This window comes from Camelus dromedarius, chromosome 8, assembly GCF_036321535.1.
Source record: "Camelus dromedarius isolate mCamDro1 chromosome 8, mCamDro1.pat, whole genome shotgun sequence".
Lineage (NCBI taxonomy): Eukaryota > Metazoa > Chordata > Mammalia > Artiodactyla > Camelidae > Camelus > Camelus dromedarius.
This window is the reverse complement of record NC_087443.1, coordinates 61945692-61972710: the sequence shown is the minus strand read 5'-3', so window position 1 is coordinate 61972710 and position 27019 is coordinate 61945692. Positions and strand designations below refer to the sequence as shown.

General features: G+C 42.9%; 1 protein-coding gene across 1 annotated transcript in view; it reads right to left on the bottom strand.

Moving 5' to 3' along the window:
- Positions 1-27019, bottom strand: part of SORCS3 (sortilin related VPS10 domain containing receptor 3) — a 564832-nt gene that overhangs the window by 96884 nt on the left and 440929 nt on the right. Inside the window, exons 8-9 of the mRNA XM_010987110.3 lie at positions 12435-12524; positions 4344-4523 (exon numbers count right to left, since the gene is read on the bottom strand). Coding sequence (XP_010985412.3) covers positions 4344-4523; positions 12435-12524 — 270 coding nt within the window. The remainder of the gene's footprint in view (positions 1-4343; positions 4524-12434; positions 12525-27019) is intronic.

Here is a 27019-nt window from a genome sequence, read left to right as displayed (position 1 = left end):
AAAAATATAAAATATCTCATTAGTAATTTTTTTCATATTAAGCATATACTGAAATGATTGCTTTTGGATATTTTGGTTAAGTAAAATATATCATTACAATTAATTTCACCTGTTTCTCTTTATTGTTTTTTAACTGTGGGTAGTACAAAACTTAAAAGTGCATGTGCAGTTGTATTATATATTTATTCAACAATGCCGGTCTAAGACATTACCTGATAGATATGCTGTTGTTATTTTTATATAGAGTTACAAGTCGATGCTTAATCCAGGAAAGCACTGAAGAAAATGTAGCAGCTGAGAGTATATTTCTATAGTATAACTGAGAGTGTTGGAAAGAGTATTAGTTACTTGATTTATCAGTGGAGAACAACTAATAATTGTAGTTTATAGTTAGAGAGGTGAAAAAAAAAACACATATAATTGTGAACACACATAATGAACTGCATTATGAACACCACCAGCCTTGTTTTGATGGAACGGGCTCTAACACCTTAAAGAAGAGATTAATATTTAGCTTTCAAGAATTACTTTCTTCCCTGATTATGGAATTACAGTCATGACAATATTGTACTCTGAGGCAGGGACTAAAGAGAGCATGAGATTGTCCACAGCAGGAAACTGTGCCAACAGACCAAAGCATGAACAATACCTTGCCTTAAGATTTTAGGGAGTTCGATGGGCTTGATCGCCATGGGTCTTTTAGTGCCAAGACCTGCAAAGCGAATTCTCAGGGAAATTCTCACTTTCTTTGCCCCCTTTCCAATATCAAGAAAAGGCTCGAGAGGTCCACGTGGAAGGTGGAGTGATACACCAGTAGTTTTAAGTGGCCACAGTCAGCGTGAGCCACCTCACATCTGTGTTACCTGAAGGCATCTCTGACATTTCAGACAAGGGAAAATAGGTGTACTATCCTGTCACATTATTATGTAAAGCTACAAATTACCTTGGCATGGGGACTACCTCCTGCATTCAATTATCATTTGCTAGATGCAAGGGAAAAACACAGAGAAATACTAGCCCAGAGAATAAATGCCCAACCCTCAAGCTCTTTACTAGTACCTTTATAAACTGTATCCCCAGTATCCTCCAAGATCATTCAACATTCCAGGAAAATGGACCTCTAATCATCAGCCTCTGGCTCTTTTCCCACGTGGGACTTTACCAGCCATGTCTTTCTCGCGAGCTCCAGAAATTCATCATTTAAATCTACTCATCGCAAGTCTCCCCAAATTCATCAAGTGAGAATTAACTTTCCTCTTTCCTGACCCTATAACCCACAGGCGTCGTACCTCCAATACAAGTTAGACTGTGAACAACTAAGAAGAGTCACTTATATCTTTCCAGTAGATCATGAATCTCATGCACCAGCCTATCAAACAAAATACACTCCATGAAAGTGTGTTAATTTAGCTGAATTCAATGTAAAAGCTCACTGATTTTTTTTTCCCCAGCTGTATTACTCAAGGGCATTCAGAGTCCAGACGAAATTATAGTCTCTTTGCTAACTGGCCATATGGTACACAATCTTAGTTTCTGTGAGAATCTCCAGTGAAGAAGGTTAAAGTCTAATGACCCCTGGGGACCAATTAAATTGAGCTTTATCGCCAAATCACAGAATGTATATTCAGGTGCAAAACAGCATCGCCCTCTAAAAACCTTCAATATGGTCATGGTCTAGATAGTATCAGGACACAATTTATTCCCTTGGTATTAAATGCCTTGTAGAATCTGAGCCTCAATTACTTATCCAGCACTCATTCTTGTCCCTGACAACCATTTATTCTATGCAATTAGACTAGCTGGCTAGCTCATGGTCTTACAAATCTACACCATGTATCCAATTCTTGGCTTATGCCATTCTTGACATTTGGAATGCCTTCCACTTCTCCACTTCCTCCTCTCCAAGGCAAAAGTACAGATAATCAGATTGGTAACATTGAGAAAAAGAACTGGGTACGTACAGTGCATCCTTAACTCAACTATTTTGAGGATCTGCCTGCAAAGATCACATCCTCGGTACCTCAGTGCCGTGGTGTTACAGAAACAGGCTTCCATGTGAGAACTTTTGATTTACTATTTCTGCCTGTGACTGGATGGATGCATCCAATTCTGGGGAGCAGTATTAGCAAGACCACTTCCTCCTCTGTGCTTTTAAAAGCAATAAAGCTGACATTTGATCTCCTTTTGTCTCACCCTTTGTTTTGGTCTCAATTGTATTCAAACTTGGGCAAGTAAAAGAGGAACTTGGTTTATTCACCTCCCTTCAAAGCCCAATAAACTAGACTGTAAGCTCCTTGAGGGTAAGAACCCTTATCTCTCCGGCTTTTCTCATGGGCTTGAACACAATGCAGGGGCACAATCAACCCTCATAAAAATGAACGGAGAACAAGCTCAGCAGAATTGGTTTTAAAGACGTTGCTTTGCCTGGTACAACTTGCTTCTCTGCAGATGCAATGACACCAAGCATTTTTTTTCCCCCAACAAGACTGACTTTAGCACGATGAAAAAAAAATTACATGTATTTTGGCACATTCTTCATTTTGATTCATGCTGCACTTCAGATCAGAGTCTCACTGTTTTAAATGACCAAGGAGTTTCAGGCACCCTTTTTAAGGAAAAGAATAGCACAGTGGCAAACTCATCCACCACATCAACAGTCATAGAAACGGATTTCTCAAATGAAAGGTCATCTGCAGCAATGGCCGTCCCCTCCTTTTGGGCTCGGACCACAGGAGCATGCATAATCCTCTTACCTCTGCAGGCTTACTTGTGCAAACAGGAATGGCCTCAGTCCTGGGAACATTTATCCAAACCTTCTCACAGATGTGATTTACTGCCCAATAACAAAGGTATATTTCTGCCTCCTACTGTGATTAGAGGCATGAAAATGTAAGCTTCCCAAAGCCATTTAGACCCCTTAGTCATCTGTGCCCATCTTTGCAACTTTAGGAAGAAATCTGGGCCGTTTCCCAAGCTGGGATCTTGTTGCTAAGGGAATTATTTCAGCGCATGTCTACTATATCTGAGAAAACAGGGTATTTCTACTGATTTTGTTTTATGCCCAATGACAGTCACTTCTCTCCTTCTTTTTAAGGTACTTCCATTCACTCCATGCCTTTGTGTAATCCTGCTTCCGCCTAATAAAGTAACTGGAATCTTACATGTTTCCATCACTCTTAGTAACTGAGCAGCCAACTTAGATACCAGGGCAGGGATGCTGGAACCTTGACAGGCACAGCTCAGAAGAGACCACAGTAAAGCAGAGCCCATGCACCGATCCCTCTGTTCTGAGAGCCACTCCCACTTCTCAAAGAGGAAAACTCACAAGGGAGTAGCTCACCCAAGCCATCTGAGGGCACCACCCACAACAGACAATTGTCTTGCGATAAATGAATGACCTCAACCAGCACAGCCTGTGTGGCTCTGACACAGGGAATGTTGGACAATGAGACACACCTTCTTTGCTCAACTCAATCCATCAGGTTGAAGTGGTCAGTCAAGTTCTTTTGCTGAGGCCAAGACTGACAAATGTCACATACTGTTACTAGAGGTATAAACAAGCACTAAGTACTTAAGGTCACTGAAATAATTAGGGTTTTTAAAAAATCTAGTTCCCAAATGGAATCACTTGTTAGACAAATGATTCTTTAACTGGTGGTCACATTAAAACAAAATTTCAATGTAAGTGGAAACTCAATAAAGGTGATCATATTGAAAGAAAAAGAAAAAAAAAGAAAAACTCAGTGTAAGTCAAAGCCAGGTCTTCTCCACACACAGGTGTTGGCATCTGGCAGCATGTTAGGGAAACCCTCACTCCCACCCTTCTCCTTCCTATAAAGTTTGTTCATAAAACATGATTTTCCAAATAATTTAAGGCATAGAAATAGTACTATTCCTTCCACGTAGACCTCCCAAAAAGAAGCATTTTAAGTACTCAAAAGACCACTGATGTCAAGTACCTTCACTTCTGGCTTGTAATCATGCTCAAACACATAAGAACGCTGACTTTAGCTACCATTCATTGAAGGCTTGTTGAGTCAATCACAGCACTAGATGCTTTACAAACATCTCTCACTCTCACAATAATTTCATCAGATTTATATATATATATATATATATATATATATATATATATATATATAAATATATATATATATACCCATTTTATAGGTGAGGGAATTGAGGCACAGAGAAGTTAAGTCCCTTGCCCAAAGTCACACAATGGTTAAGTGTACAGCTGGGATCTGAACTCAGACTATCTGACTCCAACGCTTGTGTTCATACCATTCAAATGCATGAGAAATAGAGGCAGATGCAGATGTGGGAAAATCTTGGCTACATACCTCATACAATTCGATGATGATGTTTCCCATCAGACCTCGGCTGCTCTTAATGTTCTCCATGGCCAGGGTGAAGTAGATCCCACGGGTGTCTGAGATGTAGAGGTTGTACGTGTCGTTCTGGTTCCACTCCTGGACCGCTGCAAACACTTGGTTCTCATTGGTACTAATGATGTGCATGTCCTGTAAGAAGATGGAAGGCCTGTACAGCAGCAGATCTCCATATCTCCCTGCCCACTGGGGCCCAGAGTAATTACCATGACTTATGAAATGGTTGAGGAAAAGCTTGAGTTATAGGCAATGTTAAACAATTCCGTGTCTAACCAAGGCTATAAATTATAAGCTTCATGATTTCTGTTCTTTGCTAAGTGACAGTGAGATGGGTGTAAGGGGCTTTGATGAGTATCATTTTCCATGGCTTCGAGGGAATCCATCCATTTTCATTTTTTATTTTTACATCAGAAAAGTTGGTGTTAGTGCTAACAGAGACATACAGCCTTGCAAGAGGAAACTCACACATGCAAAAAAGACAGGGCCTACCCCTTCATTAGACCTTCATTTATAACTTCAAACTTTTTAGTGTAGTGATTTTAACACCTTTCTTTGGAATCTTCAGAGCCACAAGGATTGCAAGAAGGATGGCATGGAAACATTGGCAATGGATGGGGTTCCAGTCTTCCAACCCTGTTTCAAATAGAGCAGCACCACTCAGATCTGTTTTATCCTGGAGTTCAGTGTAATATTTTAAGAATAAAAGGCAAGGGGGTTCTGCTGCTAATAAAATAATATTTGAAAACCACAGACCTAGAGGAAAGGATATTCAACCTGGAATTTTGTGTCCTGGGGCATAATATAAGCTTTTCTATAAGTCAGCTGTATGATATTGAACGTGTCAGTTTCCTTGAGCTTCCATTTTCTCACCAAAAGAGTGAAGAGTTTGGGCTACCAGTAAAAGTAGCTAACATTTGGAAAATACTCTAAGTCATCTAAATGCATTATTATAATTTTAAAAATCCAAATAATTCTATAATGGAGGTAGTATGATTAGTCCCATTTTACTGAGGAGTAAACTGAGGCACACAGAGGTTTACCAACTTGCTTTGGATTACATAAACTAGTAAGTAGTTAAACCATGCCTTGAACCTCTGTAGTATAACTCTAACCTAATAGTTAGCTTCTAACTATGTGGATGTAGAACTTCAAGATCAGAAGTTGCAAACGAACCACCCATGAAATGAATATGAATCACAATTGTTTGGTTTGACCATAGCCTTTTATCAAAAATCTGAAAATGTAGTATTTTAGGTGGAGTCAGGACTTATTGTAGTCTTAGCCCTACAGACCCAAAGGTTCCTGCGATCTGCCCTTCCATATTAATGTTAACATCCTGGTCCCTGAAGTCACTTTAGCTTCTAGTCCTGGACTAGATCATTTCTAAAATCAAATCTAACAGTTCACAATTCAAAACAGTTTATAAAAGCTAGTTTGCATATGTGGCAAGGCACTGGACAGAGATGATCACAAACTCAAGTCTTTACCTAGGGAACTTACACTTTCAGGAGGAAATGTTGACCTAGATAAACACTGGACAAAATAGGAGTAATTTTTAAAATGCATAACTATACGGCTCTATATGCCAAAGAGCAGTATCATCCCAGGAAATCAAAAAGAGAGGCAGCCTTGTCACTGTGGTGGGGAAAGCACTGGTAACAGGGACACAGACAATTGGAGTTGAGAGTAGTAAATAACCAGAGTGGGTCTAGCCTTTACCTTATGTGACCAACCTTTCCCAGAAATGGTTTCAACAACAACAACAACAAGTGTGCTGCCATGTCAATGATGTCAGGACCATGGAGAGCTCCTCCAAGTTTTTTTTTGTTTGTTTTGTTTTTTTTAAATGAGCAAACGCATTTGATTTCGACAGCTGAGAAAGTAATTTCTGGATCTTCTTCCTGGAGATTCTCTGTCAGCTCCCTAGCCTTGGACCTTCTAGGTGACCTTGACTAAGACCTCACTCACTCATTTGTGCTTACACACCTTGTAGAATTACAGGTTCCTGCTGAGGTGCTTGAAAATGGAAATGAGGCTTCCTCTTAAAAACCATGTGATGAAATCCTGTTGTGTTGGTGTGGAATGAAAGCCCAAGAGCCCAGTAGGAGGGGAAATAGCAGCTGCAGGAAATACGGATTAAATTCACTTACCCTGTTAAAAATGCAATAGAAATGCCTGGCTTTTCCCAGATGTTTTGGTCATAAAAATGAATGAGCTAAGCTATTTTAGACTAAACTAATGTAAAAGAAATGGAAAAAAACAACTTAAACACTGGGGCATGGTCAGGATTAGAGGCAGCCAGATTTTCTACGAGCGCTTCTTACTTTAGACCTGCGCTGGGACTATGTTACCTGGTGAACAGGTACTCAGGCTCTAGGGTGAGACACTACTCTCTAGTATACAGAGTTATAGGATGTCTGCTTGAGAAACCCATAATGTGCCGAAATCACTTAGCTAATAAGTTAAATCACTAAGATTTGAGCCCAAGACTATCTGAATCAAGAAGTTAAACTCCATATAAGTGGGGGTATAATTCAGTGTGCATGAAGAAGACCTGGAGATCCTAGCAGCATGCAGACTCACGGGTCCCACTGTCTGAGATTCTGAGTCAGTATGTCTGGTGTGGAGCTTTGGATTCTACCATTTGAGCAAACCCTCTAGATGATTCCGGGGCATGCAATCTGGGGAATCACTTTTCACAAAACTCTGAACTACATGTCCTTTCTTCTAAGAGGTCTTAGAGGTGAACTGAGGTCAACCAATAATCAAAATTTTAAATCTTCAAGAAAAAAGAAAAGCATTATTCATTAAAATTGATCCAATAGGAATCTGAATGATAATAAACTTGTATCTTTTATCTTGCTACCTTCATCTAACTCCAAAGCATGTGTCATTTCCTTATTAAGATAATTATAAGTAACACTCCTCCTACACCCTCCCAATTTAGTCATTAGGGAGAATTATAGTTGCTTTCTGAAGACCTAAACCTATGATTTCCTAGGTGAACAATGGTAAAAATGCTTCCCTGTTACTGAAACATTTTCTTGTAATCTGGGCCTGATGTAACTTCACTATTACAGAAACGCCTATGCTATTAAGCATTTGCCATGTGCCAAACACCATGCAGAAATATAGAAAGGAGCAAAATAGAGAACCTGACTTCAAGAAGATGCTCACCTGGTGGTGGAGACATTACAAACTCGTGTGGCCTTCTGTGAACTTGACTATGTGCAACAATAGACATACTGAAAATGGTGAAAGGACTCTAAAGGCTTATGGGTGAGAGAGAGGGTGGAGCATTCAAGGCAATGTATGGAACTTGAAATAACATGAAATCAGACTTTCTCTGAGGGGGGTGAGAATAAAGAGTGACCGCATCACCAGGGGTCTGTAGGGCACACCAAAGTTTTACCCAGAAGGAAGTACAGTGCCGTCACAAGATTTTAAACAGGAGAAAGAGATGATTAGAGTTGGTTAATGCATAGATTTAGGTTGGAGAAGGTCAGGTTCATTACATGATAATACCCAATGTGGAAGCATTGCGAAGAACGGGTTTGAGTAAGGCAATGCCAGAGGCAGGGAGAAGGCTTAAAAGGTCACTGCAACCATCTAGGTAGTAATACACAAGGGTCTGAACCAAGGAAGTAGCTTCTCTATGAGAACCCTATGAAATGAACTGGTGAGATATTAAGGAGGTAGAATTTACAAGGGGTAAGAGAGAAGGCCTATTAACTCAGATATCTGAATTCCAAAATGTTTTGCTTTTCCTTTAGAGTACTCACTACAATCAAAATTAACGATCGCTTCTATAATTATTTATGTGGTGCCTGTCTCTCTTGTTAGACTATAAGCTCCCAGAGCACAGAAACTACATCTCTCTTATTTACCACTCTATTTCTAGTACTTATTGGAGTATCCAGCATATGGTAGACATCCAACAAAATCTTATTGATTAAATAAATGGAGTAAGTAAGTAAAGATGGCAGAAGGAGGAGACATAAGAACAAAAGGTAGAGACTCTGAGCTTGGTTGTTAAATGGGACCATTAAGGGAATGTACTTTGAATAGGCAGTTAAATATATAGCCCAGAGTTTAAAGGAGAGATATGAGCTGGGGCTGGGGCAATAAGAGTCGTCAGTATGAAGAGAAGGGATGAGGTCACTCAGGAACCATGAAGAATGCAAGGAGAGCTTAGGAACATCAATATTTTAAGGATAGCAAGAAAGGGAATCCAGAAAATAAAATTAAATTAAAAAAACACTGACAAAGGGACGAGTATCAAGTATGGATTTTTCCCCAACAGTGTCAAATGCTTCAGAGAGGTAAAATAAATAAATACACAAATAAAGACATAGAGATGTTTATTGGATTTGACAGGTAGATGGCCACTTGTAATAATGGTTAGAGGATTTTTAGTGGAATAGTGGAGAGATGGATGTGAGAGAGTTGAGGACAATCAGCAGTAGGTTAAAGTGTGAATATAAAGTGGGAAAAGAGGTTAGAATTAAGATAACTCTAAGAAGTGTGGCTGTGACACAGCAAAGAAGGATAAATTAGTATTTGGGGAAATGTAAAAGTTAAGGAAATGAAGGAAAAGGTTAATATCATTGTCATCATCATTACAATACATTTTCTAAAAATTATTTTCCGATCCTCTCTTTTATTATTCAGAATGGAAATAGCCATATTCTACTGTGAAAGACAAACCCAGGCTTAGGTAAGGGGAGACTTTATCTGAAAAAGACTATTGCAGTCAGGAGAACAGGCTGACCATGATACTGCAGACAGCTCAGAGTGAAGGCAGGCAAGAATTGCCTGTGTAGGGGGAAGTAAAGCAAGGCGAGAAGGAAGTGTGGGAAGCGGAGTGAGTGGTTAAACAGGAAATGGTTTTCCTTAGGGTCAGGTGATTCTCAGAAGGAGAAAAGCCAGACTGAAATGAGGTCAAGTCAAATTAGCAGGTGTTTTGTCCAGATTGGTTGGAGACCAACAGTTCAGCTCATCACCGATGAGACAAAGAACAGGAATCTGGTCTTATCAGAGGTAAACGCAGGGGACATGTGAACCTCATTAGGGCATATGCGGGAAGTGGGGGGTTCTCTGCGGTAAGTCACGTCCATGAACACAAAAGGGTGGGGGACATCTTAAACGATGCTGTTTTCCAGAAGCTCAGGGGTCAAGTAAAGTTCAACATATTCACTGCCAAACTGATTTCCATATAGAAACAAACAAATAAGAAAACCTAATTTTTTCAACCCATAATGAAAAAGAATATGAAAATGAATATATGTGTGTAGGTGTATGATTGAAACATTATGCTATATACCAGAAATTGATACACTGTGACTGACTATATTTCAATTTAAAAAAAAAAGAAGAAATCAGAATTTAGGAGACCAGAGGAGGGCTCTCAGACTCAGAGTGGTACAGTGAGGCAGGAAGCCCCGAGACCGAGGTCATACTGGGCTGTGACCCCACAGGGAGCTTGCTGGGCAGGTTAGGAATATTGCAGTGTTTCCCTGGGATCACTGCTTAGAACTGCCCAGCACTTCACTCTTAACCAACGATGAGCCATTCCTGACATCCTCATAACTTTGTCCAGTGGTATTATGGTGCCCATTTCACAGATGAGAAGACCTGAGCTCACAGATAAGTAGGTGGCAGAGCTGGAGTGAAAGCTCTTTCTCCTGAGGCTACTGTGGTTCCCTGTCATCTCCTCCACGCCCTCCACTGGTGCACACTTTTCATGGCCGTTGGTCTGAGAGTGCCAACCTGATGCCTGGGGCCTGGGCTATGGGGGGACTCAGCACAAGGTTCCTGCCACGAATAACGCCTCTCATTTCCTCCCCTGCAGAACACTACAAAGCCACAGAGTGCGCCCCAGGAGAGCGTCTTCTGAACAGACAGGAATAGAGGTGTGAGGGTAATGGCGATGGGGAGCTTTTCTGTGTTTTTGTTTTTAAACAAGATGCCCAGCAGCAGCTGCAGCACCACATGGACCAGAAACAACTTGCTTAAAAGCCATTTCCATTTTTAAACAACGGAAAGAACCAATCTCCCTCTACCCGCTCTGCCCTCACCTCCTCAGCCGAGGCTATGAAAATCTGGGCCAATGCCGGCTAATAAAGGGGATCGATAACCATCCAGTTATTATCACAGCAGCCTTCATATTAATGAGAAGCTGTTCTGGATGAGGTTCCATAAAAGGGTCTGCACGGATGGTCCTCCACCAGAGTAAATTGCCACAGGGCTGCTAAACATTAATGGAGTGTTCTAGGCTTGTGGTCCATGCCAGGCTTCATTTGTCCCCACCTGCAGCCATGCTGCCCAGGGGAGCAAACTGTTTGTTTTCCTGAGAAGGTTAAAAAAATGTATATATATCTATACACACACACATACATACAGAGACAGAATAGGCCCTCCATGGAGAATACGGTTTGGAAAGTTCCCCAAACTCTTTTCTTGGGCCCATACATGGATATCATCAGGTTCCTGCTTAGGGGTCATTCTCTTTTGGAAATAACATGATTATAAACTTCCCCCTCCTCATCTTCTCCAAGCAGGGATACCCCTTGCTTGCTTGGGTTTAGAGTATCTGATGGGTACCCCCTGCAACCACAACACTACACAATGGTCCTATAAAGTCAATCACAGAGAGGGTAGAGAAAAATGAGAAAATGATGCTCGTGGCCTGGAGGCTGCTGACTGTGGTCCCTGCCCACCTCATCAGCCTCTCCACCTGTTTGCAACCCAGTCCCTCGAGATGGTTTTTCAGTTTATTAAATGAGCCACACTCTCTTAAAATAGGGCCTGTGCATGCATTCCCTATCAGCTTCTCCAACACTTGTCTATAGGGTTAAATCCTTATTTTTCTTGAATCATCTGAAGCATCACTTTCTGTAGGAAGCTTGCCCTCACCACTCATATTTGGTTAACTCCAACTATGCTGTCCCCATGGCCCTTGAACTTGCACACCTGTAACACTCTCTACACCCACAGTCACTGGCTCTGTGTCTCTATTCTCCACCAGAATACAAGCTCCATGGAGGCAGGGACTCTCTCCACAGAGCTTAGTTCAGTGCCTGGTGCAGACTAAAAACTTATTTGGAATTAAGAATGGAACAATGGGTGAACAAAAGAAGGAACAAACGAATGAATGGATATATGCATGCCGACATGAATAACAAAATTAGTATAAGCAGCCGGAGGTAGATAATTATCCACCGTCTTATCCCATAACCCCTCCTACCTCTAGACCCATTTAACCGTTCATGATGTGTTTCCCGGCACCAGCTTGCGGACCCAAGTCCCTGTAACACAGCATTTGATACGTGCCCAACCTGAGACTCTGCTTCTTTGCAGCCTCACCAGGTGATGCAGTTGTACCTGCCCATGTTCACACCAAGGTTCTCAGATACGTCTCCTGCCAGAAGCTATTGTTCACCAGGGATGAGGTCCACACAGCAAGTTATGACTTTCCAACAGGGGAGTTAAAATGCCATCATTTGCAATTAACATCATAGTAAATTATTCCTTTCTAATTACTCATAGTGGCAGAAGGGAGTGGAAGCATAGGTGTATTTATATTCAGCATTAAAATGTAGAGAGAAGCAAGGAAACCACGAGACTCACCTGGGCACCTTTATGCATATGCATATATACACAAATACACACACACACACACACACACACACACACACATGCTTGGGCCATTCTGAGCCGGGCCCTGTTTGTCAGTAAGGCCCTTGCGAAGGGAGGGCCCTCAAAGAGATTCCAAAGTTAGTGCTCCTTTCACTACCACTCCTGGGAAATGACCCAAGAAGGATGTTTGAGTCGTAGGAAATCAAAGCTCTTGTCTGTGCGCCCTGCTGAGAAGGGAACACAGAACCCAGATTCCGTGACATCAGCAGAGACCAATCCCACAGCGCTAAGTCACGCTGAATGCCAGCTGCCTCCCAGGCAGGGATCAATCCTTCCGCCGCCCAACAAGGCAGCCTCTCCCTGCTGCTTTGTCTGGCAGGACCCGGGGCAGCAGGTGGTGCGTACCTTCGGCAGCGAGTACTTCGGCAGCTTTATCTGAGCAAAGGCTTCTCTCCGATAAGACACGTAGTAGCTGGCTCTTCCACCAGTTGTAACCTGGATCACGGGGGAAACACAGAGAGGTCAGATGGGGCTACGGGTCGCAGCACAAGTTGGAAAGTGGGAGCCTCTCCGTCAACAGCCACGATAGGTTTGTGACAACCTTTTATGGAATATCCCTTGTTGGCTTCAGGCCTCCAACCCCACAGTGCCCTGAGATGCTCTTGGACAATAAGTGAGCAATTCCACCAGTCTTTCTGCATGGCTGGCACAATCTGTGAGAGCAGGGCTTCTGTATTTGGTCACTGTGTTCTACACACATACACTACATACATAACTAATACATATTTTCAACTGAAAACAGAGAAGTTATTGATGTGGGCTGGACCCATGATTTATATATTCTGTATATTCTGTCTTTTTAAAAAGTTTTTAATCCATTTCAATGATGATATGATCGGCAAAGAAAATTTTTTTCTGGATCTGAGTAATTACTATTGTTCAAAGCTCTCCCTACTTCGAAATTAATTTCACTTCCAATCTGAGCACAACTTTTTCCTTCATATTTACAAATCCATGCATTAGGCAGATATTTCTTTCCAAGTGCAAGTTGATTAAAGGTATCAAAAGTCAGAGAAAGAACTCTGGATTTGAAAGTCAGAGACCCGAAGTCTGAGTCTCCGTTTTACTCTCTGTCTCACGGCTGGGGGAGTCATGATCTGAACCTTCATTTGGGATAAGACAGATTCGTAGAGGAACCCAGAAACCACTCCAAGAAAAGGTCCCCTGGTCTGGGCTTGCAGAAAAGTCCTGCCAACGTGGCACAGCTCTGCAGATGGCTGCTCTTGGCCCCATTAGCCTAACTCAGGGGAAATTAATATTCACAAGAGAAGACAACACAGCCTTTTCAGAGAAAAGAGAGGGAGGACAATAGCAACCAGGCTGCTGTGCTGATAAGGCAGTCACGGGAGGCCCACGCTCCATGCTAAGGACCAAGCAATTGCTGGAGATGGGCCAGCCCCCTGACTCTGGTCCAAACCTGGCGCCCATCCACAGTGGTTGCTGGGAGCAGGCGGGGAGTAACATCTCTATTGAAAGCCACCCATCGCTCCTCACTCTAAGAGATGTCATGTTGCATGGCTCCTCCTTGCCCTGCACAGATTGAAAGCCCACAAAGCAGGCACCACACGCTGCCAGGTAGAACAGATGTGAGCGTCAGCGTGAAGGCGGAACCCTGGAAAAAGCTTGGTGCAAAGGAGGCTACGAACCAAGAGGAGAGACTGGCTCTCTCCCTGATGGTCACTGCTATCCTTACATCTTTATTTTTTAATCAGAATCATTCTTGTCTTGTATTTCAAGACTTTTTTTTTTCCCCTTTGATAAGACATCTTTTTTTTTTTACCAAAACATTAATTAATTTTATTTATTTATTTATTTATTTATAAATAAATAAAATCTATATTTGAATCTATATTGTTCTGCATTGGCTTAGAGATGGGATGCTGACAGATTAAGGTCAATGAGTGGCTGAGAAGTCTTTTTCTTTTTCTGAATACATCTCACCTGCATAGAATCGGATTAAAATATAATACTTGGTTCTAAATACAGTCACCATTACTCTTGGCATGATCCTACTTACTTGTTTAATTTGGTTTTCTTTTTAATTACAAAACCAACACATGTAAACATACCTGCAAACTCAAGAACTCAGCTGGTAGTTTTTAAACCTCAGCATGTATTGGAATCGCCTGGAAAGCTTGTTAAAACTCAGACTGCTGGCCCCCACCCACACCACAGAGTCTCTGATTCAATCAGCCTGGGTGAGGTTCAAAAATTGTCTTTTCTAATAAGTTTCCAGATGCTGCTGATGCTGCGGATCTGGGGGCCACACTCGGAGCAGCACAGAACCAGAACTTGAATGCTAACCAACATGCACCTCTGTGCCTCTGCGCTCCTCACTCACCCTGACCCCTGCCTCCCTCTGAGATGCAGCTACATTCCTGACTTCTGTGTTTACAGAAATGAAAAATATTTGTTTTGATTGAGGTCAAGTTCATATAACATAAAAGTAACCATTTCTAAGTGCACAGTTCAGTGGTATTTGGCATATTCACCATGCTGTGCAACCACAGCCCCTTAACATTGTTCTAAAGCATTTTCATCACCTCCCTCTCCGCAAAGAAAAGCCTTTACCAAGTGATAAAGTTTTTAAGCCCCAGAATATATCCTCTGGTCACCTATCATATGCTAAAGAATCAGTTCTCTCCAGGACATCCTGAACCTCACCAACCTCACCCTTAGAGAATTAGACCAGCATCAGAGGAGGCGAGTCCCATCACTGATGCTGGCCAGAGCGCAGCTATTAACAGAAGAGCTTCCGCAGAAGACCCAGGCACCTCCCTAGGGAACAAGATGACAACACAGGCCGCTTATCAACACCACAGAGCAAGGCTGGGCCCCTTGGGGTTTCCAAATTACTGAGGGCCAGAGGAGAACAGAGTGGTCCCCGTAAGAGGGTGATCAGTCCCACTGGCTCTGGAACTCAGCCCGGCCACGGCTGATATGGTCCTGCCCAAGCACAGTCTCTCTGTCTCTCTGTGTCTCTCTCTCTCTCTCACAAGCTCACCCACACAACCTGAAAGTCTGTGCCTAAGTAAATCATGAAGATGGAATTACACTTCAGAAACACCATTCAAAATATTAAAGAGCTGCATGAAGCCCGAGAGCCCAGAGGTTTTCCAGTGCCTCTGACATCGCAGTACCCCCAGTGATATCAAGCTGGTTCCCACGGCTCTGCCCCTGCTCTGGCTGCGCTCCTCTCTGTACTGTTGAAATCTGCTTTAAATCTCAGTTTGAGACCCAGGAGCTCATGGAAGGGTTTTGGATGCCACCAATTCATTATAACTTCTCCCTCCTCTCAACTCCTGAATTCTGTAAGTTGCATTTCTACAGCACTTTCAACATTTGTTCCCATGGTAATCATATACCTATAATGACCCCTCCATGTCTTATTATAAGGTTGTCATTCCCGATTCCTGAGTAATGCTGGTCTCATGGCAGGAGATGAGTGGACCTATGGTGATAAAAATAATGATAAAACTGTCATCTGTCATCGATTCATTTCATCTACCATGCTCTAGAACTACCCATAGCCCTTATATAAATTATCTAGTTTAATCCCACTGACAACCCTGCAGAGGCTACAAGACATTGAGTGACTTGCCCAAGAGAGACAAATGTGAACTTAGTAAAGTTTGGCTCTAAGCCTGTTCTCTCCCTCCCAAATCCTCCGTCCATCTTACTTATGTCAACAATTGTATTGTAACAAAAATACAATATATTTCCTTGATTCCAACATCTTTTAAGAAAAAAAAATTACATTGCTGTAATTGATGTGTATGTATATTTTGTGTTTCTTCATATCCTTAGAAAATCTATTATAGCATTAATGCTGCATCTTAAAAAAAATGATGTCTTTTTAGAAGAGGTAAGGTTAAAAAAAGAGTAATAATAATTATATGCAATGAAAGGTTATTACATAGAAGATACAGTAAGCAGTTTATAAACGATACTTCATTTACTTCTAAATATATATATACATAAATGTATAAATATACTATATATACATATATATAACTATAGATAGATAGATAGATAGATATTCTACAGGTTCGGAAACTGAGGCTGAGAGAGGTCAATTAACTTGCCCAACATCACACAGCTTTTCATTGTAAAAGCTAGTGTAAGACCCCAGTCTGTGCTTGACTAGTTAACTAGGAATGAGCACATCCCTAAAATGTCAGGCACAGGGCAGGAGGTCAATACTTACTGACAAACTGAACAATAAATTGTGATTCATCTGCTGAACCAGAGAGCCTTGATTTCCTCCACTGTTGAGTGACTGGACAGTGGCTGCAGAGAAGAACTCTCCATTCCTGCCCAGTCCCTGGCTGGGCACAGGAACTGATGGCCAGATAGAAGCCCGAGACTGCCCCGTGGGAGCAGAGTCCTCCCAGCGCTGGAATGACACCAGGCTAACGCAGCTGCTGCCTCTTCGCTATTATTTGTGCGGTTCTCTGGCAATCACACAAGGCAGGAATAAAGTTTAGCGACTATTAATCTATTTTGATGAACTTTTCTCTTCCTTACAAGCAAATCCGCTGGCACTGTAAATCCCGAAGACTATTACCACTTCCTCTTTCAGTGACACCTTTTATTTTACATTTGATGAATGTCATCCAATTATTTGCTCTGGGCCCATCCGTCATGCTAAACACAGAATTAGCTGGGTCTTTTCCTCACTAATGACTGGCTCGTTAATCTGATTTTCTGGATTTCCATTTTACAGGTTTAATTGGGCTCCTGGCCAGTGAAAATGATTCCTTTGGACAAATGCATTGGCCATTAAGCACGTCTGTCTCTTCTGACTTGCTCCCATTCCTGCTGTAACAAAGTCTGAACAGACATACCCTCTTATTTTTTCCATTTCTCCTTGGTTCTGGATGATAGCTTGCCCTGGAGGAGAGAGAGAAATCTGCCCCCCAGAAGGGTACCAGAGAGCCTTGAGTCATACTGAGCCTGTTTCTGTCACAGACGGAAGAAAACCTGTAATGTCTCTAGAAGTCATTAGTGGGTGTGGGTAACCTGCGGAGAAGCAGAAACTAACATTTTGTGTATCAGTCACGTGATGGGTGCTTTACACTCATGACCTTATTCAGTATCTACAACAGCAATTATTGCTATTACTCTTATTACTGTTAACAGGATTATTAGTACCCTACAGGGTAAAAGTATTAATAACATACCATTTTTGAGTATTAATTATCTTCCTCTGTGTGCACCAGCTTTCTGTTTTCTGGTCGGGTGAGGATTTGAGGGACAGAGAAGTTAGCACACCGAGACACACAGCAAGTCAATGGCGGAGCTGGAAACTGGACCCAAGTTTATCTGGCTGCAAGGCTTATGCTAGTCCTTCAGACTGCGTGAAGCTTCCACACCTCTCCGTGGACGGGAATGGACCCCAGGTCACTCAGCTCCCAATTTCCCAGATAAGATGCCCACCGACAGGGCAGATCTTTCTCTGTGGGGGTTCATGTCAGTTTCCCAGCCCTGGGAAATCAGTGCTCTATTGTTGCACAGGAGTGAATGGTGCTGCTTTTGGAATGTGCGAATAAGACAGACTATAACGGAAATACATTCAGCTTGCACAGGAGCTGCTGCCTTCAGAGGAAGTGGCATTTAGAAGCTTCTCCAGCTAGAGGACCTTGCTGGGTCCAATAAAAGGTGAATAAACTGTCTAAGCCAAGAGACATGACCACCTTCATAGGTATCCGTTAGTTACTTCTCACACAGCCTTTGTGTTAAAAAGGCTTCTTCTCTTTAAAAAAAAAAAAAAAAAACCGAAAGGGAACAGCTGAGTTGTTATGATGCACAATTAACTTTCCCAATTTCTTTGCTCATTAATTCTATTCAGTTTATTTGAAATAAGTCTTGACATTGTTAGGCCTTTCTCTTCCTCTCCACCTACATAATTTCTTCAAAGATCACATTTTTTTTTTCTTCAAGAACAAGGAACCAGGCTTCTGACTACCAGACCATAAGAGTCAATAAACAGCCAGAGGGCTTGTCAGGATGTGGCTTTAAGTGTCAGGATGGCCCCAGGGGCTTCCACAGCAGGTTACGTCTCCTCTGTCCTCCTAAGCGCATTTTCCGAGCGTGCTCTGCTAAGTAAGGTCCTATACTCTGTGTCTGAATACTCTGTGTCAACCTTTGGAAGAACAAGACACCTATCAGCAAGCTATCTCCTCTGCTAGACTGGCTGATGTCGAATTCAGTGTTTGTCAAACCGGTGTTGGCTCATTTTATGTCCTGGAGGCTCTGTGATACTAATGTAATATGCAGTTTTATCTGCCTGTTTCTAGGAAGAGTGGGTCTAATGCCTAATACAGCACTCCCGCTGAGGCTGAACCTCCTCTGAAACAGGCTTGCCCACAAAATGTTTTATTGGGGCCCTAAGATAGCCCCCAAATAGCTTCACCAAGAACAGATTTGGGATAAGACAGCTGATGTGAAGCCAGTATCGTGCTCTCTCTTTGTCGGGGGAGGGGGGCTGTTGAGTGGAGGGGAGGTGCTGGAGGGAAGATGTGTAGAGGTTGCCAGCACACTACTGGCCAAAAATACCGACAAATCCACTGCCACCTTCACCAGCTCTGCCAAGAAACTTCTTGGAGTCTTCACTGCCTATTGGAAATTCCAGTAAGGTAGAGGAAAGGTGGTGAGTAAGAAAAGCATGGGACAAAAACCATGTGTCTAGACCACACACAGCACTAGAAGAATCAGTAGACCTGACACTCTGAGACTGTCTCTCTTTTTTTTAATATAATAAAGGGATCAATCTTGATCTGTTCCCAATTATATATTTTCAAAGAAAACTCTTCTTCTGATTTTTAAGCATCATAGCACATTGGTTGGGATCCTAGACCTGTGTTTGAATCCTGCTTCTACCATTTGCTGGTTTGGTGACCTTGGACAGGTAATTTAACCTTCCTAATTTCTTCTTCCAGCAAATGGAGGTATTAATGCTACCTACTGATGCATTATCATGAGGACGAAGCCCACTACATCATGTAAAGAGCTTAAGCCCTGAAGGTTCAGGCACATGCTAAGTACTCAGAGCATACTACCTGTCCCTGCTGAACTAGAGGCACAGACGTCCACTCACTCTAATATCTGGAGGGCTTACGGGCTACCAGTCAGGGTGACAGTGTGTACATACAAACTGGAGGCTTCGGGAAGCGTGGGGGTAGCCACATGGGCTACCTGATCAGAGCTGATGAGGAATAGAGGCCTGTTGCCCTCAGCAAGGATGACTTTGTAGAGAAGAACACACTTGGAGACGGCAAAGCCAGCGTGTTTTGTGCCAGAGATTTGACCTTGAACGGCCACAAGTTTTATCTTCGTGTTCCAGTTTTTATGATTTCAAAGGAGGGGAAGAGGATCTTGGGATGCCTACCCGACCATTCAAAATGGAAGTTCATTGTTTTTCCTCTTCTAATTTTATTGGGAGATGAGAAGGCAAAGATAATACATGCAGAAATAAAAAAAAGAACAGATATGGATTTAAAAATTGCCATCCTAGAGTACAAAATTTTGGAACATCTGAATACTCCCAGTTAAGATAATAATAGATAAAAAGCTAAAACCTACTTTGAGTGTTCTAGATCAGTATGCCAGATCTTTACCAAAAAAGAAAAAAAAGAAGGAAATACTACCCATGGAAATGGAAACCCTAAAGACAAATGTTATAACTTACTATAAAAAGATCTTCCCCCTTCGTCTCCCAAAAATGGCCTGTTCTTTTTGCACTGTGAGTTTAATATCATACAAGATGGACTGAGAAGGGGCTAGAAAAGATACTACAAGGAGTCTAGCTTATATGTTCTTCCTACATTTATATAACATTTTCTCTTTGAGGTATAACATAGCGTATTTCCTTTACACAGGTAGACAGTATGAGGTCAATTAACTGACTGAAATCATCCCATGCCAGACACTGGCCTCTGTCTTTTCTACCATAGCCTAGAATTTCAGAAAATAAAATCAAAACGGTGGGAAAGGAGAAGAGGGAAGAAGGTTAAAAGGTCCCAGGATCTCTAACATTTATGATTTGAGTTTCAGCTCAGTTGTGTATCAGACATGTAATTTTAGGCATGGTAACTAGTCTCTTGGAGTTTCAAGGTTATTTTTCTGTTAAAAAAAAGGAACAAATAACAATTACCCTTATCTTACAGAGAAGTAAATGAGATAAGATTATAAAATGCTCTCCTGTAACTGTAAAGTGTTCTACACATATAATGGTTAGGATGCTATGACTGACCTGTGTATGTACCAGGAACCCAAAGATTTTAGCAGTATTTTCACTGACAAATTGCTATAGATTGAACATCTGGGTCCCTCCAGAATTCATATGTTGAAATCTAATCCCCAGTGTGATGGCATTTGGGGGGGGGGGCGTTGAGAGATGATTAGATCATGAGGGTGGAGCCCTCATGCAGAGACTACTGCTCTTACGAAAGAGACTCCAGAGAGCTCTCTCCTTCCTTCTACTCTGGAGGACACAGCGACAAGGTGGCCGTCTATGAACCGTCCTCGCCAGACACAAAATTTGCCAGTGCCTTAATCTTGGACTTATCAGCCTCCAGACCTGTGAGAAATAAACTTCTGTTATTTATTTATTATTTTTTAAATTTTTGGGGGGGAGTTAAATAGGTTTATTTATCTACTTATTTATTTTAATAGAGGTCCTGGGGATTGAACCCAGGACCTCATGTATGCTCGGCATGTACTCTACCACTCCCCACTTAAACTTCTGTTTTTTATAAACCACTCAGTCTATGTCTTTTATGGCAGCCATAGGACAGAAATCAAGCTGACAATCCAGATATGTCCACTATATTGATTGTGTGGAGCACTGAAATTTGCCATCAAAGCTATAGCTGTAGGTAGTCTGTGGGTTAGAGGCACTCTACAGACCGCAAGGTTAGAGGCACTAGGGAATATGAGAAGAGGGGCAAGAAATGGACGGGCAGAGCTAGAGAACAGAAGTGTCTTCAGCCACATGGGATGAATGGCAGGTGCATGTCGCTGCTTAGAAAATGATTAATTGTATTGATATATTCAAGATATTTAAGATCCTAAAAGGGCAAGGCAAACAAAAAACATTAATTTCCTAGAGAAGTAGGGGTGATTCTTTGGGACCTGGGATTTCCAGACAGACTTGGAAGATACAGGGGCTGCGAGATGTAACAGCAAGACTCGCCAACGCGGGATTTGCATGCCTCATGAATGAATTTGGGGAGAGTAGTGGACGGATGTAAACCATCTGTCAAGTTGTTTCTCAGAAAACACTGCCACCTCCCCAAGGGAGCCATGAATATTTGTAAAATGCCAGCTGCTACTTCTTGGAGCGTCCTCCACCAGCACAGAAGCATCACCATTGGAGAGCCAAGCTCTACGCCCATCACTCTGCACGCACTGCCTGCTCTCATGCACGATGACCTTGTAGAGGAGATACTATGCAGCCCCACTTTACTGATAAGCTGATTGACATGCATGAGGTTACTCAGCTCCGAAGTGGCAGAGCCTGGATTTGAACTTGGGTCTTTAAATTTTGAAAATGCCCACTCCCCTGTGCAACCCTGAATGAGTCCCAAGTGTCTGCTGCAGAGTATTTCCTCGTTTAGGACCAGTTACCTGGAGGGAGTCATTCTGACTCAGGTCCCCAGAAAATGCCAGCATTGGCGAATTTCACACTGGCTGACATCAAAAGCTATCTCCTTAATGAATCCTCCCCCAATTTCCCAGCTGGAATTCAGCTTTTCTTCCTCTGATTCTCAGGGCTCTTTGTTTGTGGCTCCCTTGTTGGACTTACCCGCTGCTGTCCTGAATTACTGGGAAGTGGGTACATCCATGGTCTCTTACACTGTACTGTCTTTGAGGGCAGATAATGTGTCCTGTTCCCACTCAACTGTCTCTCGGTACCCGGCACCCCTGTCATCTCTAGTATTTGTAGAGCACTCCACTCTGTGCCATTGGTTTCCATGACTGGACTGACTCTCATCTGGTCAGAGCACAACCATGCAAGGGAGATCCAATAACACCCTGATGTCAGAATTCAGGAGTCTGAGGCCCAGACAGGCTACATTAGGTCACCTTGTTACTCACACGTAAGGCTCAAAGCCAACCTCAGAACTTCTGACTCTCAACCCAGGCTCCTTTCATGTTGCCACGCCACTTCAGTCTGTATTCACTAAGTCAAGATCAGAAAAAATAAAACAAAGCGGGGGTAATTGCATGGATTTTTACAAGTGGGTCGTGATTGTACATCAAATACTCCTTTGAGTGGTTGGCAAGACCACAGCATGGAAAACCAGGAGCCATCAGAGAGCAGTGCTTTCCTGTGGGAACAAAGAAGCAGCTAACAAGATGTTCTTCCCCGCCCACTGCTGAATCCACATATTAATTAAAGGTCTAGCCAAATTCACATCATTCCTTAAACACTAATCACATTTAGACATCTCATAGTGGATACTGGTCCCGATCCCACCATGAGTTACATTTATCCATCTATCAGCAACTACTTGTTTCAGCCCTTTTGTGTCCTGGCTGCTTCGTATCACAGGGGTCAGGGGCTGTGACCTCGTGGAGTTCACCATTTCTTTGTGAAAACAAGCCTAACACATAAGATGTGCAAATGACAATGTAAAGGGGGTGACAGTGCAGTGGAGCTCTGAGCAGGGCAAAGCCTAAGTACTCCAAAATGGAGAAACCCCACCCCAGAACCCCAATAGTTTCCTCAATCTGCTCTCACGATACTTCATGAATGGGAATAGCATCAGTGCTGGCACGGCGGGGCCCACACTCATGCCGTCTCATCTTACAGATGACAGGGCTGAGACATGGAGATGGCAGAGTGACACAGCTAGCATATGGCTGGGCTGGAGTTCAAACTCACATTTGCCTAACTCCAGAGATGTACGCATAATAGTCCTCTGTATCACCCCCAACCTGTGACATGCGTGAATGTATGGGGATGCCCATATGTGCGCACACCCCATCCCCCCAATAAGATGTCATATCTAAACAGGTGTTATTTACAGTCCCACTGCCTTAGGAGGAGAACAGAGTCTCACACCGAAGGACATTCTGTTTGCTGAACGGGATGAAGGATTTGAGGTCGGGAGACTAGAGAAACCAGATCATGGCTGGACTGTTCTACACACCAAAGGGAGACATGGAGAGGAAAGGTGGGGATGGACCTTGAACGGAGAAAAAGGTCACCAGCAGAGCTGGAGAGGTTGCAGGACAGGAGACCCAAGAGAGGAGGTCACTGGTAGTTGGTTCCGGAAGAGGTGCTTTGGGGAAAGGGTGAGAAATACCAGGCATGTCCAGGATTTATTAAGTGTTTTTCCTGTGCAGTATCTGGCAGAAAGACTCTGCTTCATTTTCGCTCGGCATTTTCAATAAAAAGGTCTATCCTACACTGCTCAATAATCTCACTAAAATTTTGTTTGTTTATCTGTACAGAGGTGGTTCACATCAGGAATGTGGTTTTGCTTCAAGAAAATTCCCAAGAGTTATAGCTGGGTTATCAGGGATTTGATCTTCCTGCACCTTTTTGGGGTTACTTACTTAGTTCTTCAATGTGAATAATAACAAAGAACATCAGAGCAGAAGCCCAGACATGGATCCTAACTGCTCCCACAACCCTATTGGCAATTACAGCTCTTTGGAAAAAGCACTTAACTGCTCCCATACCTCAGTTTCATCTTGAAACAGACAAGCACCTTCATGACATGAGCCCAACACCTGCCTGATGCAAAGTAGGGACTCAAAAATGTCACATGTCTGAATTCCTCCTCCCTTCATATCCTGGTTCCCGGTTTTCTGCCCGTGTAGGTCTTCTTCAATGCCTGTCTCCTAAGATTCTGTGCTGCCAGTTGTTCTGTGGTCATTCAATGACTATGCAAGCATGTTTTATGCACCTGCTTTGTGTTAAGCTTTCCACTCCCACTCACTGCCCCTTCCACAAGAACTTGACCCAATTTCCCTCAGGCAAGTAAGAAAGCTTAGGTTGTGACTCTCACTTAGAGAACAGGACAAGGACAGTGGTTGAGAAGGCAAGTTCTGGTGCTGACTGCCCAGGTCAAGTCTCTGCTCCGCTCTACTGGCTGTGTGATCTTGGGAAAATGTCTTAACCTCTCTGTGCCTCTTCTGTGAAATGGAAATCAGCAAGGACTCATCTCATGGGATGTCATAACAATTAAATATATTAATAAAGCGCTTAGCTCATACAAGTCTCTCACTAAGTGTTAGCAGACACTATCATATATAATTGATTCTCCAGGGACTACAGATTATTCAGTAAGAAAGAAAACGAGCCAAAGAGGTAAAAATTGTGGAGGAAGACCAAGGACAAATCTTAACTAAGAAAATGCTGAGAACTATAGTGTTGCTTGCACAGAAGAAGGATGTTCAATCCACTTCATAAGGACTCATCTCAGATGAAGTATCCGAAGAAGTAAGGAAGTCAGTACTTCTACGCCTTCCCTCCCACACGCACAAAGAACACTTAAGAAGCAATTACCCAGTGCAATGAAATAATAAACACAGTCTTGTGAAGAGCACGCGGACAATGTCTGCACACTGCAATCTGGAAGTAGTTGCCACCCAGGGCGGGCAGTGGAATGGCGGCGTTCTCTCTGGAGAGCCAGACATAAGGCTCTGGCTGTGGCCCGCTCTCCGCCCTAACTGCGCTCAGTGGGATCACCACCGCGCACTAGTGCACAAGGTGCGCACCTCTGCTGAAAACAGGCTTCAGAGAAGAAAGTGGAAGCAATCTTACCTGGTCCCGAGAGGTTACCAGGCTAGAGGGAGAAGGCGGACATGTCTAATTTCATGGCCCCATTACACACAAACTGGATTAGAAGAAAACAAGGAAGGAAGGGGAGAGAATGGAGATGAAAGAATCAGACAGTTTTAAAGCCCAAGAAACACACACACACAGAGAACCAATCAATTCCTCCCCCCTTTTTTCCTGCAACAGATGTTTTGCTTGCAGTTCCGAATCTCATAGCAGTTGATGTTGTAGTAAGGATGAAATAGGAGGAAGAAGAAAAAGAAAGAGCTTAAAAGGAAGGGAGGTAGAGAGTCAGGTTGTCAAACAATAAACTAACCCCCAAGCCTGCCTCCTTCCCGGCTTCACCCTCCGAGGCTCCACCCACGGGGGACAGACCTGGAGTCCCGCTGCCTTACCCACCCTGAGGTTCTCTGGGGGCGATCCAGCATACAGCAGCCCCCGCCTGCAGGCATTTTTCACCAGGAAGGCATGGGTAATCAGGCCCACCCTTTTAAACATCTTCATTCTATTACTTTCAAAATCAGCCTCTAAATTTCTGTTCGATAGACATGTGACCATCCAGACCACACGCTGGAATAGCTGCTCGGGCCATGGAGCTATTCTCTCTGCCATTGATCACAAAGACAAAAATCAATCCTGGCTAAGGAGAAAGAAGTTAAAAATAAATTGAACGAATTGATTTCTGTTCAGACCTTCTGACTCCCAGTTTAGGAAGGGGGAAGGAAGAGGGTGCCCGGATCCACCTGTCATGACAACACTTCACATGGCCCAGCCCCCTAAGCAAAATCTGAGTATATTTTATACACACACATATACACATATGCACATGATTTTCTCTTAATTGATGCTTTTATTCTATTTTATTTCTGCCTCCTAATAACTATCAGAGACGAGAATCCATCTACACCATAAGTTCCCATGAGAAGACTAAGGTTTGGGTTGGGTTCATGATGAAATCTTCCAAGTGGAGCCACATGCTCTGTGGGTAGTAGAAACTCTAGAAGAATCTGCTGAAGGACTGCTGGAATAAATGAATGAATGAAGCCCCGCCTTGCTGTTACTTAGTATCGGCTCTTACACTTATGTTGATTTCTGCACAGACTTATCACAGGTTGCAAGTGTGTTTCTTCTTTACTGCTGTGCTCTGTGTTGCGTCTCTCTCACTGACTATGACCCCTCCCATTCCAGGAACGTTAAGTTTTTCTTGGTCTTGAATTTCTGATCTATTGCCTTATCTCCATATTGAGCCCTCAGTAGATGTATGTGAAAGGAAAGAAGGATGATTCAGCAACTCTCTTGAGAAATTACCTACATTCCAAATATCTTTTTTTTTTTTTTGATTCTGACAGTGGAAACATGAGTTGGGAAATACTTCCCAATGACGGTTCCCTCTCTGTGTCTGATTAAATAGATCATCCTGTGTAGAGGGAGCAGACTTGTGGAATTTTAGCTCTAGAAAGGGATTTCTGGAGTCATACAGCTCACTGCCTTCCAAACTGGATTCTACGGCATTCTAGAATTCGACAGCGACTCCTTGGGAGTTTCCATTAAGGGGTGAAGAAGAGGCTGGGTGGGTCAGGGAGCCAACACAGCCCCTCACCCCCTTAAACTAGAGCCATTCCTCCTGTATCTGTTCTATACACTGGAATTCCTGGAATGATTTTCGAAAAGTGGTCCCCACGGTTAAGAACAGCATTACCAACAAAAGGTTTAAATGCTCTATTTGTTTTTTGTTGTTGGTGGTGGTGATGGGTTTTTTTTTGGGGGGGGGGGATAATTAGGCTTATTTATCTTTTTAATTGAGCCACAGGGGATTGCACCCAGGACCTTGTGCATGCTAGGCACACTCTACCACTGAGCTATACCCTCCCCCTTAAATGCTCTATCTGGATGCCATCCTTTCATTTTGTGATGAGGAAACTGAGCTCCAGGGAGGAAAGGTAATGGTCCAAGGGTCACAGAGTGAGTCATGGTGAGACCAGACTTAAACCCAGGAACACTGCGCCACCCTCCTCCACCGGCCCACCCCATGCCATGGACACTGTCTCCTCTCTCCTGCCGTGACAGGGTCTCTTTGGAGTGCTGACTGGTCCTAAAGTTGGACTCCTTACGTCAGTTCCCTTCTTTGAGGACT